Source organism: Mesitornis unicolor, unplaced genomic scaffold (genome assembly GCF_000695765.1).
Source record: "Mesitornis unicolor isolate BGI_N332 unplaced genomic scaffold, ASM69576v1 scaffold7430, whole genome shotgun sequence".
NCBI lineage: Eukaryota > Metazoa > Chordata > Aves > Mesitornithiformes > Mesitornithidae > Mesitornis > Mesitornis unicolor.
Window position 1 is genome coordinate 32,156 of NW_010157512.1, and position 18,507 is coordinate 50,662.

At 42.5% G+C, this 18,507-nt stretch overlaps 2 protein-coding genes across 2 annotated transcripts in view; one reads left to right on the plus strand and one right to left on the minus strand.

The window, feature by feature from the left end:
- Positions 1–7,127, plus strand: part of LOC104537405 (ethanolaminephosphotransferase 1-like) — a 38,768-nt gene extending 31,641 nt beyond the window's left edge. Inside the window, exons 7-9 of the mRNA XM_010180279.1 lie at positions 1,856–2,036; positions 5,717–5,899; positions 7,062–7,127. Of these exons, the coding sequence (XP_010178581.1) occupies positions 1,856–2,036; positions 5,717–5,899; positions 7,062–7,127 (430 nt within the window). The remainder of the gene's footprint in view (positions 1–1,855; positions 2,037–5,716; positions 5,900–7,061) is intronic.
- A 5,614-nt stretch (positions 7,128–12,741) lies between these two features.
- MAPRE2 (microtubule-associated protein, RP/EB family, member 2) overlaps positions 12,742–18,507 on the minus strand; it is a 36,608-nt gene continuing 30,842 nt past the window's right edge. Inside the window, exon 6 of the mRNA XM_010180290.1 lies at positions 12,742–13,764. Within this exon, the coding sequence (XP_010178592.1) occupies positions 13,693–13,764 (72 nt within the window). The 3' untranslated portion in view covers positions 12,742–13,692. The remainder of the gene's footprint in view (positions 13,765–18,507) is intronic.

Sequence of the window (18,507 nt, forward strand, 5' to 3'; positions counted from 1 at the left end):
TAACTTCATGAAAGCTCTGTAGTTATAAACACTGCATTTTATTTGCAGTGAAGTGTGATTTGTAACTTATACTTGTGCTGGGTAAAATTGTGTAGCTGATCATCCTGCGCTCCATGAAGTACTTTATTGTCTTCCTGATCCTTCTGTGAAACTCTAGTCTCTATGAAGTCTGCAGATAATTGCCATGACATGTGGGCTAAGCAGGTGGCAAGCTGGGATTACATCTATGTGTTGGCTTGCTGCACCTAGGAGTTTTATATGGCCCATTTTTATTAATGCTGCCTGCCTTCCTCTAGTATTTGCTAGCTCATTTCACTCATCTGTCATATCAGGTTTCTCAGACCCCAAGTGTCCTGGAGGAGGGACTGTCACTGCCTGTCTTCAGCAATTAGTGGAAATTAATATTAACATTTAAATTTTGAAGGGACTGTAAGTCAATAACGCATTGCTCCTACACAGCCCTTTTCATGTCGCACTGCTCAGTGTAGTTAATAAAAGCATGAATTGCCATAAATTTGGGGCAGGAAGAGTGGAGAGTCAGGAGATGTGAGGTGGGAAAGGCTGAGGACCCACAGAAAGGCTGGGCTTTGGGACAGGGTGCTGAGAGCAGCAGTGGGAGGGGACTGGGGACCCCAGTTTGGGGAAGACTGGGAGAAGGAGAACAGCACCATGGGCATGTCAGGCCCTGGCAGTAGCAGCATTTACACCAGTGAACACTTAGTTTTTCCTCTCATGTCAGGATTTTTGTTTAGCGTTTTCCTTTTCAAGTAATCATTTGACATAGTTTAGCATTCCTCTGAATGGGAGAGCACAGTAATTGTAAACATCCAGCCAGGGTTGCTTGGAGGATGCACACACAAACTACTTGTTGATGAGGAATTTGAGTTTTCCAATCATCTCCTCTGTTTCTTCATCCTGCTGCCTGTTCTCAGTTGTTATTTTGTGAGAAGGATATTCTTTTTGGAATAAGAAAGATATTTATTGGATTTTTGTCTAGCTGTTTCAGTAAATACAGATGGTCAAAGATTTTAAACAGGTTATTTCCCAGTACATTTCAAACATAGAATTGCTCTTCTGAACTATTGGTATGAAGAAGTGTTTGAATGATAATGAACTTCAGTAAATTAAACTCCCTAGTCCTTTTATAATTTATAACCTCTCTTTTTGCCTAAGATGCAAAATAGATGCAAAATCTCTTGATCTTACAGTTACCTTCTTCCTAGCTGACAGAAAACAGTAACTTACAGTACCTTTAATAGTACTGCCTTTAAAAGACAGATTAAAATATCCAAGAAATCACAGTGTATCATTGATTTTCCTATACTTTAATTAGCAAAAAAAGCCTTCCCTTTAGGCTGTACTTTGGCAAGGGTACAGGATTGTGTAGCAGCATCACCTCTCAACCTAAACCACAGCAACGCCTTCCAGCCATGTGCTTGACTGTGTTGCCACTGAAAATGTGGGGTGTATTGGCTGGAGTCTTTCCATGGCTTGTGTCAGAAGTTTCATGCTCTGAAAAATATGTATTTTGAATTCACCGCAAGCCTGCATGCTGTGCATTTGGATGACAACTACAGTGATGGAGCTACTGCAGCTCACTGTGTGTGTAAAGCTGAGCTGGTGAAGCTGACCAGAAACTGTGTGAATAAAATGATATAATTTTATCCCAGCAATAAATATTACTTGAGTATCCTACAATTTCTCATAGAATGTCTGGGTATCTAGCACATGTGCATGGATAGTTATGTTGCAAGATGAATTCTTGGACTGAGTTTAGGCTAGACTTTGAAGTTACTGTGTGAAAATAGAGTGGATAAATTTTCTTACTCCGTAAAATGATTGTATTTATTTACAGAGCACATGTAAAGAAAACACTGAAGAATGATTCTCTGTATGAAGGACTCCTACCTCTTGTGTCACCTCTGTTGCTGTTCGTTCTTCTTACAGTCTGGGTGGTTTTATCTCCAAGCAACGTATTAGCAAAGCAACCAAGATTGTTTCTGTGGATGGTTGGAGTTGCTTTCTCAAACGTTATTGTAAGTATGTTTGTGGTGGCATAATTTAGAGATAGCTTTCTATTTCTATGTGAATAATCAGAAGGGAACAGAAAGTGTAGTTAAAACTCAGCCGAACCACACTGCTCTTCTACCTCTGTGTTACCCAATCTTGTATAAAAATACACCACAGCAGCTGTGTGGACACTTACAGTACCACAACACCTACTCTACCACAGCAGAACATTTTTATGAGGGTTTTTTTTTTTTCCTGGGGAGTTTATGAACAGCCCTGGAGAGGCCTTACTTCCAGAAATATAACAGATATCCGCCAACATACAGGTAAAACTGGGGAAAAACATAAATAGGTGCAGGGGCCTTGCAGTGGCTTTCTGCCCACAGGTTAGTTTTAGATTCTCCTATACCTCCAGTTCTCCTATATCTCAAATTTCTCCCTTTTTGTACCTGAAAGGCAACATAAACCTCGGTGAAGTGGTAACAAGGGCAGGCAGGCAGTAATGCTGAGCACCACACTTAACCCAGGGCTTTCTTCTCTGGAGGAGGCCCTTTGCCACTCTTTTAGCCAGGAGAGAGGCAAGGGAGCCGCAGCCAAGTAGAAAAGTGTTCCCCCTGTTAATGCTAAAATACCCCAAAAGATAGAACTGATTGTCATTTTAGGAAGTTAGCCTCCAACACCATCTAAAATCATGTCACTGAGCAACACTGCATCCAGTTTAATAAGAGAAAGTCTTTCAGTGCCTTGTACTATGAGAGAGATCTTTGAAAATGTGGGATTTTAAAAGGGGAAGCATAACCTTGCTAGAAATTTATATTCAGGAACAGAAAATAAATCATAATTGTGATGCTTGTTAGATGTATCCTATAACTGTACGTTTCTGAGGGGCACAAATCTAACAGTTCCATAGTAAAAAATTATTCTCACAAAAGTTAGGTTCTTTTCAGACATAAAAATTTTATTTTATGCATTTTTCATTACCTAATCTACCCCTTTTTCTTAAGAGAACGGCGTTGATTCTTAAATGAGGAATACAATTATTTCACACCAGTGGGAAAGTGCTTTCAGAGTTTGGCAGACAACAGGTTCTGCACATATGTCTTAGCCAACTGAGAGCAATTGTGGCAGGTTGCTTGCAGAAGAAAAATAGCATGGCAAACCAGAAGCTTCTTTCTAGACTGCACTTTATTAGACACTGAGTGCAATGCATTTTCTTCAGGCCTTGCTTTTCCTTTTACCAAAACATCTACTGCAGTGTTAGAGCTCACATGAATTAAAAATGTATGCACATTAGTTGAAATAGTTAACATTTTAAAAGCAAGCATTAAAAATGTATCGGTGTTAGTCGGAATTTATAACATTTTAAAAGTGAAAAACCCAAGTCTGTACTTCCTTTCACCTCCTCTGGTCCCTTAAACACGTTTCACCCAGCATCAGAGCAGGGCTTGTCATGGCAATGCTCTTCTGCTCCATGATAGCCTGACACACTGGTTTTCCATGATCTGCTCTGTAAACCACAAACTGCAGCCCACATTTCTCTACCTGCCACTATCCTGAACTTCTCATGCCTTTGACAACACATTCAGTTGCCCAGCAGCTCCCCTGGGCTAAACTCCTGGGCTCAGACCTGGCCTCGTAGCCGTGCAATGTCAGAAGGAGTAGGGAAGATGACAGCCTCCTAGGAGAGGGCAGAAAGATGGCCCATTTCCAGCATTTTTGGCTAAACTAGGGAAAAAAGGCCACCAAGACCTTAAAAAGAAAAGCTTGAGAGGAGAACTTCTTTCCCCAGTCCCCACAGCCAGCAGCAGGACTGCCTGTGGGTTGACCACTCTTCTCTTCCGAGAAGCTCAGACCTTGCTTTGAGATCTGCTCATAGGGCAACTCTCAGAAATGTCCAGGTCTGAGCAAATCACTGCAGAGCGCAACTGTCACAGCTCCCACGTAGGAAGCCTTCAGAGGCATGGGTTTGAGTGGAGGGCCCTGGTCTGTCTGAGGAGACCTTCAGCCATTACCCACGTAGTGGGACTGCAGTGTGCGATGTGATGGCTGGATGATGAAAAGAACCAGCTCGAACTCGGGAGATGCTTCATGAGGAACCTCCCGTCGGGAGACCATAAGACAGAAGACACTAAGTGCCTGCCCTGGGGTACAAACCACAGCTGCTAGAGGGTTAAATTCTGGAGAGCCAGAGTGCCATTGCAGGGTGTAGGTGAGGGGAATGGAAAAGCACAGGGCATGATCCTGTGGCTTTACCTTTTCTTTCCAGTCTGCCTCTCCAGACTCCAGCGCTTTCATCTCCTAATGCTGTTTTTGCCTCACTTGTAGTGTGAGTCAGTGCTTCAGGACCAAGGAGAATAAGGAATTGAGGGAGGAGCACAGTGCATTGTGCATTCCCGTGATACACTGAAGGTGAATTGCTCCAAAATATTATTAAGCAATCTTTATGAAAAATCGAGTACCGTACTTAATGTGGTGTAATAATGCTTTAAAACAATGTGAAAGCCAACCTCTTGACAGGTGCAATTATTCAGCCAGAAAAACTACAGCACAGAAATTGCTTTAGCAATTTTTGATACCCTCTGGAATGATTCCCAAAGGACTCATGAAACTAGTGTTATTCAAAAAATTCATAATCAATACTGGTAATGCATTGTAAGCAAAATTATTTACATTAGGTGCAAATGCTTACTTCTTGCCTTATTGAAAGTTAAGTATTTTTTCATGGTTTATTTTTGCATTCCTCAGCTTCCACAGCACAGACAGTAAAGCCAGCATTTTTTCCCTTTGGTCAGACTCCTGCTGCTGCTCTCATAGGATTTCAGGCACTGCACAGGGAATGAATTTTTCATTCTTCCACTGGTTTCAGGATATATAAAATCTTATTTTTAACCACATTTAAATTTTGGTAGAAACTTGAAAAATGTCTAAATTCCCCCTCTTTTTTTTTTAGAAAGAGACACGTTTCTTTAGGAGTCTAACCCAGGTAGAACATTTTGGTGCGCTTAACTGGTTTTAAAAATCTGAACTTCAACTGAGTTCATCTCATTATGTTTCAAGAGCTCAGCAAAATTAAGCTAATTGCTCTTAGTTAAACCAAGCACCATATATTCATTGGTTTTTTTCTTTTATTTTGAGTGGGATCCCTTTCTCTGGGCCCCCAGCTACATCTCCAGGGAGGCCACTGCCATGATTGAGCCAAGAAAATGGTGTTTTTGTACATGAAGGAGTGCTAGAAAAGAAAACCAGGATTTAAAAGTGGCATATATTACCTTCCCTCCCTTCTAGTCAATGAACCAGCATCTATCTCTGTCATGTCATGTGATTAAAATACCAGTACGCTCTCCCAGTGATTAAGTGGGGGCACATTTGATTTGGGATCACAACTTTACGAGCTGGTGTGGAAGTATGAGGTGCCAAACAAACTCCCCTTTTGTGAAGATGTGCTTTGGCTCATAAAGCGGAATGTGTCAAAACACTGTCTCCAGAAAATGTGTGTGTATTTTAAATTACTTGTGATAAAACCTTTAAGACTCACAGACAGTAAGGCACAAAGGTGTATCTGCAGTGGTCTTCTCACCAGCAACAAGCCCCATTTTGAACTGTGGCCTTGTTTTCCCCTCATCAAAAGCAAGCAACAGAGAAAACAGTGGTACTTTTGGCTACATCCCTGGGCTGATCCACTGGTTCTCGCCTTTTGCTCCAACAGTGCAAGGTGATCGTCTGCCAGATGAGCAGCACTCAACCCGAGCTTTTCCACTGGGTCCTCTTCCCGCTGGCACTGGTGGTCTACGCGGCCATCTCCGGGCTGCTGGGTTGGACAGAAGAAGCGGTGCTCACCGTGTTCACTGCACTGGTCACGGCCGCCCACGTGCACTACGGGGTCTGCGTGGTGAGCGAGTGCCTCCTAAATGGCCATGGGAGACTGCACTGGGGCGGGGAGAAAGATGAGGTCTGGCGATGGTTTCTACGCTGGGGCAGTGTCTGCAACTCTCAATGTCCAGTTATGGGGTTATTTTTCAGTGTTTTGTTTTATTTAGCCTAAAGATGAAAAAGTCAGTTTACTGCAAGCAGTGCCTTTTCCCACGTGCAGCAATTTCAGTGACTTGAATTATTCCAATGTAGTCGACTGGTTTTGGCTTTAAACACATCACAATCAGAATATTTATGGACTGGTTTTATGTACCAGTCGACCCATGTGGCATGAATCCTCCTACTCCTTTTCCCTTTCTTCTTCCTGAGGTTACTTGACTGAAAAAAAAAGGAAGGTAAAACGTAAAGTGAAATGAATAGAGTTCATAAAATAAGGTTAACTTTGCATTGAATCTGAAAGCAAAATAGCAGTCCCAATTTCTAACCTTTTCTTGGCCCTCTATTAGCTTCTCCCAAGCTGAAGACATGAATTGTCTTCCAATTCACTCAGTCTTATCAGCGCAGTTTTTTTGTCTGCTCGATACCAGTTTTGTCACTTACTATCATCTGAATTGCTGCTTAAATTAATTTTTCCTCAGTTAATGCCTTTTTTTCTGAAAAGCATCATCAAATAATCCTTAGGAAGGTGCCTTAATGGGAGTTTGCTTTCAGGTAAAACATCTTGCCTGGTAAAGATCTCATTTCACAGCTATTTGGTCAGCATTCTTTTATTTAAGGTACACCACTGGGATGTAAGGATGTTTCTTCCTGCCTCTGAAAGAAGCCTGTTGTCAGCAGACATTGGCATTGTAGATTTTACTTTAGCACAGGCGTGGGCCAGTTGGTGGTGGTCAGAATGGAAATACCTGGCCAAAATTCACTACTGACTGAGGGGGCCCAGCTCCATCACAGTTTATGTTCTCTGTGAATCTGCTCTGTAGTGACTTAACTTCCCTTGCAAGAGGAATGTGAAGACCACAACTCGCTTGCTTGATTACACAAAGGTTCCCACGTACTCATAGGTCCCCAAGTACACCAGGACTGTGCTTGGGTTCTTCTCCCCTCTTGACCAGGAGAAGAGAGATGGTGAGTAGTGAAGCACCTACAAAACCTGTTTGCTAATCTCCATGATTTCTCTGTAGGGGAGGCAGCTGAGTGAGCACTTGAACATTTACATCTTTTCCCTGAAGAAACGTGTCCAAGAGTGAACACCTGCACTATGCTCAGACTGTAGCACTTGACGTGGAGATTCGCAGCTCTTCTGACGTGATAAACAGTTGGAATTAATCTGATTAAAATAACCAAAGAATAGATCAGTTCAGATATCCGAACCACTGCAACAATGAGCTATGCAGCAAGATGCTTCATCTCAGAGGAAGATTTCTGTCCAGCAGAGAAGGCTTCACCAAGTTGTTCTGCTGCTGCTATTTATTGTCTTCACTAATGCCATGTTACTGCTCTCTATGAAGCTTTTGTCTTCCTCCTCCTCACCACTGTCTTGGATAAATCCATGCCAGGTTACAGGAGATCCTTGATGGTTTACAGCCAGTACTGGCTTTGCCCAACCTGGTCACCAGTGGGACATTGGCCATGCAAACCCTCCCTGTACGTCCTTGCCCCTCAGACATCTGTGCCTGCTTCATTTTCTGTATTTGTTTTCTCACAACTCCTTTCTTCCATACAACCTCCTGAAGGGCTTACATTTACTCAGCATTCTCCTCACCTCAAATGAACATGTGGAGAAGAAAATGAACTCAGAAATCCATGGATACAGTAAAGTATTTTTGAAGCATTGGTGGTTTTTTTCCCAGCATTAAGATGAGTCTCAGCTGGCCAGTGTCTGTCAGAAATGCTCTGTATAGCAGCAGCTGGTCTTTAGACTTTATTTCTAGGTAGTAACAAGCGTATCATTGATATTTCGGTAGCAACAAGCAAGATACCCTACAAAGGTAACCAGCTGACAATAAATTTGGCCAACAAACCCTTGAATATTCTCATGTTTCACTGCAAAACTAGTTAGTCAAACCTCATCTGTGAGTGTGAAATGCAAAGCAAGTAATTATTTGCCTGTGTGTTTGAAACAAATTCTCGTGGTTTTAGATAATGACCAAAATCAAAGAAGAAAATAATTGAGCCAAGAAGAGCTTTTCTTAAACATTACAGATTTGCATGCAGATGTAAACTGCTCACTTCATCTGTAATACATGTGGGTTTTTTGCATGCCTTGGAGGAAGAAGTAGGAATTTGAGTTTCATCTCTTTTCATACGCTGCCCTTGCCAGAGGGCCTTCGCGGCCTTGAAGCAGTAATGAAACAGTCTGGCCGTTTTTCCCAAGGTAAGCTTTCCATTGCATTTCTTGCACGGGGGATGTGACTGCCTGACTGGCAGGTTTATTAACCAATTAACTCTCATTTTGCTTGCCAGAAGCACAGTTGTTGAGCTGCTGAGCCTTAAGTTCACCCTTTTCAGTTCTTAGGCCATTTCTCCAGCTTAATCATTGGCCTGATCAATTTTTCCCCAGTTAACATGCCCTTACATCAGTAACTCCCATTAATATTTCAACTGAGTAGTCATATCTTTATGAACAGGTTCAATTTAAGTTTGTACCACCTGTTACAGTAGTTGATCTACCATGTTAGTAGGGCCGATTTCTGCTGGCAGGCCTCACTGTAGGTACCAAGGGAGACACCAGCTTCCCCTCTCCACGAAGCAGAAACACCACACCAATTTGTGAAGTACCTTATAGTTTGAAAGTCTGCATGTCCCACATCCAGAACAAGCATGTTTAGGGTCCCATCCCCCTCAAATGAACACCACGGTACAGCCACAGTTCAAGCAACTTAAGGCCCGAGCTAGACAGGGGACACAGGTCATCCTGTTTATGCTGGCTTGAAGATTTTGTTGAGAGTCCTGCAGCAAAGGGAGGCTCCTGTGCCCTCCAGCACTGCCATGGTCCAACTCCAGGGCTGGAGCAACAAGAGGCATCTTCCAGCCTTCTTCCCCCTGTTGGGATGGCTGTCCCCATGCCCTGCATGATGCCCAGGGAGTGTGAGACCTCCACCAAGGTGCTCCCTAAGTGCCCGAGGACCCTCTTTCTCACAGTAAGGCTGAGGGCTCCTTGTTTAATGAGAGATGCTTAAGAAGGCAGTTCTGGCTGTGTCTGAAGGGGAATGACGAGGTTGATGTAGGCATGCACCTAGCAATCTCACTGTTGGATGAAGTGAAATATTACATCTGAATCCAGATACACTGCCACAAAAGTCTTACCTATTTCAACAGTTTATATTTAACCTGTCCATCAAAAGGATCTGGAGGAAGTCCTGACGAGAAAAGAATTAGAATAAAAGAAACAAAAATACCTCTGGATTGAATGCAGTTGTACTGGAGGAACAGTTTGGTCAGGCTTCCCTTCTTCCTCTGTCTTGCACTTTATGAAACAGTTGGAAATAAGGGTCACAGAAGCAGCACAATTTGGTGCGCTCTAATGGAGTATTTTGAAATATTTCATTAAAAGAAATTATAAAAATGGAACTCCCACAACTTGCCTGCACTTGTACCTTTTTAAAGAGAAATACAGTATCACTTTAAAAGGGATCATAGAATGATTAAGGTTGGAAGAGACCCTCTGAGATCATCAAGTCCAACTGGCAAATTAAGCTCCATCCAGCCTTTTCACTTCTATATGAAGACATGGCTTTCCTTTTTAAAGCAACTTGTCACTACAGCCTCTATAAAGACAAGTATAAAAACAGATCATGTATTGCATAGTGTATATACTGAATTGTTAGCCATCTTAGATGGTACCTGGTTCAATGAACAGGAATAAAAATGCTTTGTTCGTAGGGCAGCATGGTCACAGATTTATTTTGCAAAGTCAAGTAACAGCATGAAGAGGACCTAACAGTCTGACAATTTTTTTTGGTCACAACATTGCAGCAGAAAGTTTTCAACTATTTGAACTGGAAAATATATTACTTTGTGTTATATATATATATACTGTTGAGCATTCACTCTAGCCCAAATACATGCATCCCTCCCCAGTCTTATGAAAAACAACTGAACTAGCACTGCTCTCCCAGGTTTGAGTGCCTGGGTTGGAAATGGGCTCCTCTGGTCCTGGCTTCATCCTCTCCCTCCTCTACCAGAAACCTTCCCTGAGTAGGGCTGGGCAGTGGCTCAGCCCGAGCCCCAGGAATACCCAGAGGCAGTGGGAGGGCTCAGGCTGACCTATTGGTGGTGGTGGGAGACCACCAGGTACCTTCAGCCCATGACAAAGACAGGTCCTGACCCAACGCTCAAATCTCTGGAGATTTAGCAGCGACTACTGCAGCAACACAGGTCATGCTGCAAAAGATCAGAGCTGTAAGAATTATAATGATGTTTCCCCTTTTCTTCCAAAAAACTAATATTTTAATAAAAAACGTAGGCCGCTTTTATGTACTCCACTGCAGATTCATCCCTGAATACCTGGCCATTGCAACAAAAAATCTCCGGGAATTTCAGTGCCCTTGATATAATGCTCTTTTCACCTCCTGGCTGCTGCGAGTTTTGCTTTTGCTATCTCAAAACTGAGACACAACATGAGATTTAGTACTCCGAAATCAGAAAGCATTTACCATAAAGCGTGATCTGTTTACATGCACATACATACATGTGTTTCATTTTGGTTTTTCTGATTTGCAGAGGGGGGTACAGTTGCTGAGCTCATTGGGAAACAGATACTACCTACACACAGGATAAGTGAACTTTTTTTTTAAAGCAGTTGCCCTTTTCTTCCTGCCCCCATGTGCAGTCACTAATGAAACAAAAATATGTATTTAAACCAGAAAAGTATTATTTTAGAATGTTTTGAATAGTCTCTAGAGCTAGACAGATTTTAACATATATTTTTTTATTAAATATGTAAAAAGATAAACGCAAGTCAAGTTATTCACATATTCAGACAAAAATCTACTCTATCATGCGACTATTTGTGGATAATGTAAAATGACTGATACATCTGAATAAGACTTTTTGTATCTATTATGCCATTACTTATCTATTTATAATTAACAATACATATGTTTGTTTACATTCCTTTCAGTTTACATTTAATATATAACCAAAGCTTTATGGTGTGCTATTTAGTAAAGGTAATTACAAATGCATATTAAAACCATAACGGAAGAGTGGGTTACTCACAGGGGATGGGGGGGGGGAGAAGGACAACTTTTTCCCCTTTCAGAGCATTACTTTCCCCTCAGCACAGCCAAATTTCCAGTGCCCAAGAGGTACCTTAGTGCCCCAGCTCCCTCTGTCTGCCACGTCCTCCTGCATAGAAGCAGTGAGAGGGCTGTGGTCCGCAGATCAGAGCTAGGATATAAGGAATTGTCAGGAAACAAAGTTCAGCTTATTTTTTTTTTTTATATGTGCTTCAAAGAGAGAAAAGGAGAGAGGCACGACAGCCTGGCTGTGAGCCCCCCGTGGAGCTCAGCAACCCAACAGCTTGCACCTTTAGAAATGCGTTTTCTCTGGAAGTGCTCTCCATGCATTGGCAGATGTAGGACATTGGCAGGAGGCTGAATGCAGTAAGCAGAGACTGGTGCTGATGACATGAAGTTTATAGCCTGATCCCAAATTCCTTGCCCCATCCATCAGAAATCCCACATAGCTCAAAGGACATTCTGGAAACTGGAAAAAAATTAGTAACTGCTCTTCGGTTCAACAGTATTATGAAGAACTACCGTTTATTACAGTGACAACTGTCATAAGTACATATGTTCTAATAAACACAAATACAACATAAAGGACAATTCCCCCGTTTGTGGCGATTCTCAGAAATACTCATTTTGGAATATACACATTTTTATAAACCAGACCTTATTTGGAGCCAATCGGAACAGGATAGGCAAGCGCTGGCCCGCAGGTTGCAGCACTTCATCGTCAGGTAAGAGGCGAGGTCAGTGCTGGAGGCAGGGATGGAAAACCTGCAGCCCGCAGGGTCCAGAAACTTCTGCTGAGCAGGGGGAGCCATCAGGGAACTGGAAATACCTGTTCTAAGGCTTAACAACATTTTACATCTTGTCTGCGGTGCAAGGCACCAGCAGGGAGCTCACATTTAACTAAGAGCCACTTAGCTGCAAAAGACCAATCAGGAACAGAAAATGGTGTGTGCATGTGTGCGCGCTGGGTTTTGGGTAACTGAAAACCTTTCTGTGGAAGTGTAGGCTGGGAACTTCTGCTTTAGGACCCCAGGAAGGTCTGAGACCATTTAGCTGTTCAGTAGGCTTTTGAGTTTTTCAGTGACTGCTGATTGGGATGGGACTTCCATGTAGCTGCTAAACCAGCATAACAATCCAGAATTCAGAAAATCAGGTGAGATACCAAGAATACCAAGCATTAAATACTCAGAGAGACTACAATGCACAGTTTTACAAGAAAAATCAGGAATGCTTTATACACCTCAAGATACCTCTGTTCATAAAACACAATCATTTAGAACAGGGTGCTGGAGCTGCACTGGAAGGGAACGCTCTCACTGCAGACATCTCCAGGGCAGAGGTGGCTCTGCACCACACCAGCCTCACCAGAGCAAGCTCAGTCATGCACAGAACAGTCTCTGTGCCCTTAGGTCACCTGGTCCCCCTCTCGTGTGTGCTGTCTCCAGGCCTCCTTGCTGCCTCTCCATGCTTCGGAAGCAGCCTCAACACCTGCAAGGTGGTCATCACCCGCTTAAAGGGAGGTTGGGGGGGTTTCAGGGTTTGCTGCTTTTTCCCCATGCCCTGCACTAATGAAAACATTTTCCATCTCCCACACTTGTACAGCCAGGGCAGCAGAGGGTGAGGGGGGAAGTACAGTGAAAAGACATGGCTGGCCTACTTTGTCCTTTTCTGAGGGGTGGGAAGCCATCAGAGATCACGTCCTGCAGCTACACTCGTGTCAAGGAGATTACTCTCCTCCATCAGCACTGAGCGCTGCGGAGGCAGAGCTGCAGCTGGAGGCTGGGACTGGATTTCTCGGGAAGGAAGAAAAGCTGGGAAATGTCTATTGACTAGTCAGGAAACTGGGAGGGTTTTCAAAAAACTTAAGTGGATGTCTGTTCCTCCAGAAATAAGTCAAAAAACATACCATGCAGCTTTCTAACAAGCTTTCTAACACAGGGGTTTAAATCTCTCCTAGTGAAACAGATGCTCTGCCTTCCATTTTGCAAAGGCAGGAAAGGAAGAAACGTGAGCAACACGACCATTTTCCTCCACAACACACCTCATCGTTATGGCTTGAGTATGACTTCCGCTGTATCCCTTTATTCCAACTGTTCAACTGAATTTATGCCCCAAGGCAGCTGTACTAGAAAACGCGAAAGCACCACAAAGTGAGAGACACAGCTAGTGGTACGGTACTTCTTGCCACACAAAATGCCAATATAAATATGTTAGAACAAGTTACAAGTGTATCATACTTAAGACAAAAAAAAAAGAAAAAATAAATATATCTTTTTTTTTTTTTTAAAGAGCAGAACAAATCTCAAGCAGCCAAGTGGTGAAGTTGCAGTGATGTACAGTAGGTGATGTAGCCCTACAACGTCTTGGGAAGATACACTGAAAGGAGACGTCTGCAAATGCATCTTGGCAAAGTATGGGTACAGAATGCAGTGGTTGGCTGGCACTCACTATGGTACATAAATGTTAATGGCAGACTGGGAGTGAACTGATTTCAAGTTTGAGGCCACACATGTTCCATTCTCCAGAAGAAAGTTCTCACATAAAACGAAAATTGTCAGAGACGCCGGGTGAGTCAGTACTCCTCCTGCTGCTGGGGCTGTTCAAGGACTTGCTCTTCACCTTCATGCTCTTCTGTGTGGCTCTCCTGCAGGGAGAAAGAGACCCCAAAACATTCTTCAGCAGAAAGCATTGCTCATGTACTCCTGCTGCCCCACAGTGCTTGCTGTAGCCTAAAGCTTAACTTCTAATTTTCATGCACATCAGTACAAAATGAGCTGTAACCTGAGAAAAGCAGCATCCTGTAGTATTACAATAAAATGTATTTACTCTGCTTTCAAATCAGTGCATATGCAGTACTGATACTTCTCCAGAAAAAGTGTCAGTTTTCAACGTCATCACCGACTATTAACTGTTCTGGTAAGTGAACATTTTGCGTAGCTAGACACTGAGATCCTGTATCTTAGCATCCTCATGTCCTCCCATTTTCAGTTTGTCCAGGGATTTCTGAACCCGTCTGCTACACTTTTCACACAATCTTCACTCTTGGTTTATAGCCCTAAATGGACAAGACACTTTTGTTATCGCATGCTTTAAAAATTAAACTCGGCTTCCTTTTTGAGGTGAGATACACGACTTTCCCAAAATAGTATACTGATGTTAGACCCCAATTCAAAGGTTACCAGAACAGTGATTTTTACTGGTATCCAGAAAATACAACCAAAGACTTGCAAACACATTTTCTTTGGAAAAAAGTAAAAATAAATTGAGCCTGGTATTCATTAGTTTACAAAGCCACTGTTAAAAGCACTAATTACTAATAAACACCTCCCTTTTGCAAATGGTTCTTATGCACAGTATTTTCCAGAGCTGTCTCTCTGAATATACATTGCTGTATGTCCATGACCAAAAGGAAGGCTGGGTCCTCACTGCAGGCAATACCAGTTTTAAACAATTTCCAATTTAGAGACAGACTCAGTATCTTGCATTGGCCTGGATGTATCAGAGCTCACAAAGTCTGGCTGTCTCTTCGGGCATCACTTCTGTATTCCCATGAAGCGCAGCTGCATTTGCAGCTTTGCTCCCAAGTGGCTTCCACCTTTTCAGAGCGCAGTTCCCTGAAAAGATTCCACTCAGTGCCCTGCATGAGCAGCCGCTGTAGGCAGCTTCAAAGGAAAACGCTTTTCCAAAAGACTGAGCTGCCACTCAAAACGCAGCATCCCTGAAGTGGTACCTCTGCAGAACCTGCCTGCCTCCTGGGGATTTTTGTTAGAAGTGAGCACTTTGAACAACAAACTTGAACAAAGTGATACTGCGAACTTCTCAGATTTGAGGCAAAAATTAAAAGAAAAGGGAAGCCATAATTTGAGTTCTCTCAGAACAGTTCAGAACAGCTTATGAATTAAGCAAATTCCCTTCTGGCAATAAAAAACTCGTATTTCTAAAGGGCAAGAACAAGATAATAAGGTTCCTAATGTCTGCTGATACAATGGAAATACTCAGCTGCTTACCACATACAGAAATAACCAAATTCCAAACGAAAGTGAGCTTTCTGTCGCTCAGGTGCTATTTTCAGGTAGAAGCCACATGTCAGTCAGGACAACTGCAGTTTAGCTCATTAAGGCCCCTTGGTGGGGCAATGCCCTTATTACACACAGCAGGTACCTCATGTTAAAACAGCTTTTTGTTCAGTATCCCAAAATCATGAATTCCGTGATGGGCTGCAAGGCCTGCAGAGAACAGGAGTTTCACAGAGGGAAGGTGAGAGCTGTGAGAATGTGACCCTGCCTTACAGGGTGAGAAAAGTGAAGCTCGTTTGGCCACAGTGAGCAATGTACCCTTACCCCATCAATCCTGACCCTTCTGATGTGTTGAGGTGACCTGCTCTGTTGTGCACCTGTTCCATAGGCTCTATGTATGCAGCATTTAGAAGACAACCCTATTAGAAAGCCCATTCATGCAGATTTTATAGGTCACATACATGATATCCTTTCAGGCATATAACAGGAGAAGCCTCTAACCCCAGGGAGCGGCTTGGGAACCTACTCTGCTGTTCTGAAGAGGAGCGGTGGCTCCCTTCTTGCCAGGCTTACCTTTGATGGAAATGGTAAATCTGATGTGACTACCTCAGAAGTTGTTTTGAGACTTGGACACGTGCTTCTCAGTATGTACAGCTTATATAAATACATGAAATGGGCAAGACAAGAGTCACTATGGCAAATTACCTTGGGACTGTGGAATCTTCTTGAATAGCTTCCCCTAATAAGGAAAGCAGTGGAAGATCTATTTAGAGCATTTATTTCTGGCTTGGATCACACGACCATGGTCATCTCTGTTTCCCACAGCAAGAGGTGCTCTCTTTTGACCCTTTGATCCATCTGCCTCAACTATTCAGGTGTTGTAGACTGAAGAGCTAGACTTTATGGAAACCAGCTGCTGGAGGAGGTGTGTGCCTTCTGCAAATTGCATTTTGAGCAATTGCTTTGGAAACTTGAGCTGAGCAACTGATTGATGAAACGGCAGCAACGCACCCAACTTCTGCATGAACTGAACCAGAACAGCATGTGTACATTTGTGCTTTATGCCAAGACCTACATGGCTCCAGGTTCTACAACCAGACACACATTGCCTTTTCTGGTCCAGTCTGAAGCTCTCCTACTGTAAAACCATATGACCAAATGCTTTATGTACTATCCAATGTCTCAATGCTGTCTCTAGCAGTTATACCATGAATGCCAGGGGTCACTTTCCCCCACAACCCAAATATATCCTTTTTTTAACACTGTTCTCTGTCAACTTTGATGTTTTTGATTAAGAAGTAGGATTACAAATGAGTAATTTGTAATTAAAAATTACAAAGGATTACAGACTGATCAGCTGACATTAAATAACACTAGCAGATACAACATCCCTCTTGCATAAGCAAAGACATAAACGTGAGGTTTAAAACAGAAGCACAATAGGGAGGAGAAAAGGGAGCCTCTAAAAACAAGGAACCCAAATGGATTGCTATTTGTGCTGTAAGACTCAAAACCTCACCAAAATCAAGATGATTATGATAATAATAATATAAAAAGAAGTGGTAAAAATTTAGCCTTTATTGAATGAAACAAAATAGAAGCTTATGAAGTGTCATGGATGAAACTACACTATGACTTGGAATTCTGAAAAAATCATTAACACACACACCTTCCATGACATGAACCTGATATAAAACTCTTCAGTGCAATATCACAATAATCAGACCTCTGGAGAATGCATTTTATAGGGACTAAACTCTAGACTTGTGCACTGAATTGTTCTACACAGAATCACCTGATGGCCTACAATGCTCACAGGGAACCTATAAGCTACAGGGAGATATAACTACTTATGTCCAGATTCTTTTCTTGAGGTTTTTTTCTGTTAGGAGGACTAAATTAACAGAAAACTAAGTATAAAGGGAGATTTCTCTTATGAATAAGAATGGCTGATGTGAAAAATGACATGATCTCTATGTCACATCAATTACAGTAGATGCCTGTCAGATGACAGCTAGAAAGAGTTTGAGATTGCTGTTGGACACTTATTGGAAGTGTGAACTGAAAACAAATTTTAGTTAGCCACAATATTGAAGCACAAGGCTTTGGTCAGGGATCACTTGTGCAGTATGTATGAGCTGCATTACCACGTATCTTCTTCCTGAAAAAAAGCCTCATGGCCACAGTATCATTTATAGATGTCACAAATCCTGAAAATAAATTTAATTCTCCTTTTTTCCCCCTCTTTGTCTCTGTATATATGTAAGACATTTTGAAACAGAGATTAAAAAAAACCCCTAAGATGGATTTACAATGAACTCTTTAGCAAGAAAGAAGGAATGCTGGAGTTGCCTGTGCTTTGGGAATTGGGGCAATTTCCCCTCTGGGAATTGGGAAAGCCAAACTGCTGTTATCAAGGGATTAACCTACCAAATGCTGCAAGATACAGAATTTAACTTGAGACAAATTCATTACAGAGAGAAAAAAAGCACAACTAAAGAGCAAAGCAGGGCAACAAGATAGCAAAGTGTGAAAACAAAAAGCAAGCAGCATCTGTATCAGCAAGGGAACCAAACTTGTCACTGGTCACAAACCAGTACACAGGAGGTTCAACTTCCTGGATGCGTTCCTGTGTGACCTAGCCTAGCTGATCCTGCTCTGGCAGTGAGGTTGGACTGGATGATCTTCAGAGGTACCTTCCAACCCCTACCATTCTGTGAACCACAGTCTTTGGTTTAGCGCTACTGCACGGAGGTCATTCCTCAGCAAATTACATCTGCCAAGCTGAGGAGGAAACACACCCCAGAAGATGAGGAGATCAAGTCTCCTGCTAAATGGTACCTATAAATTTGCATGGGGAATGGCCTCTGTATTTTTCTCTGGGGGAGCAGTGCCCTCCAAAAAAACTGAAGTGACATACAAGGCCTCCAACTCCAACCACATTTTAGACAAAGGCACGGTCACTGTATGTAGTTCATGCACAAGGCACGGATGATGCTTTCAACAAAGACTTGGAGGGAGGAAGCAGATAAAACATGGGCTGTGGGCTGAAGCAGAACATTTTGTAATGTGTTCTGCCAGTAAGGAAAACTGCAGGAAGAAAAGCAACAAATGCATTCCTTGGCAGGGAACCACTTGCTATTTAAGCCAACAAGATAGACAGATGTGGTAGGGGTATGGGGAGAAGAGGGATTTTTCTGGCTTTGCTTTATAAATAAATCACTGTTGAATCCAGAAGACTTTTTCTCTGACCACTATATTCTTTTAGCCTGTTATCATGTGCATGGCAAATTTGTCCAATTGTTTATTCCTCTGAAAATAATGGTTTCCTCCATCTTTCCCTCTCTAGCACTCGCCCTGCACCGTTGCAC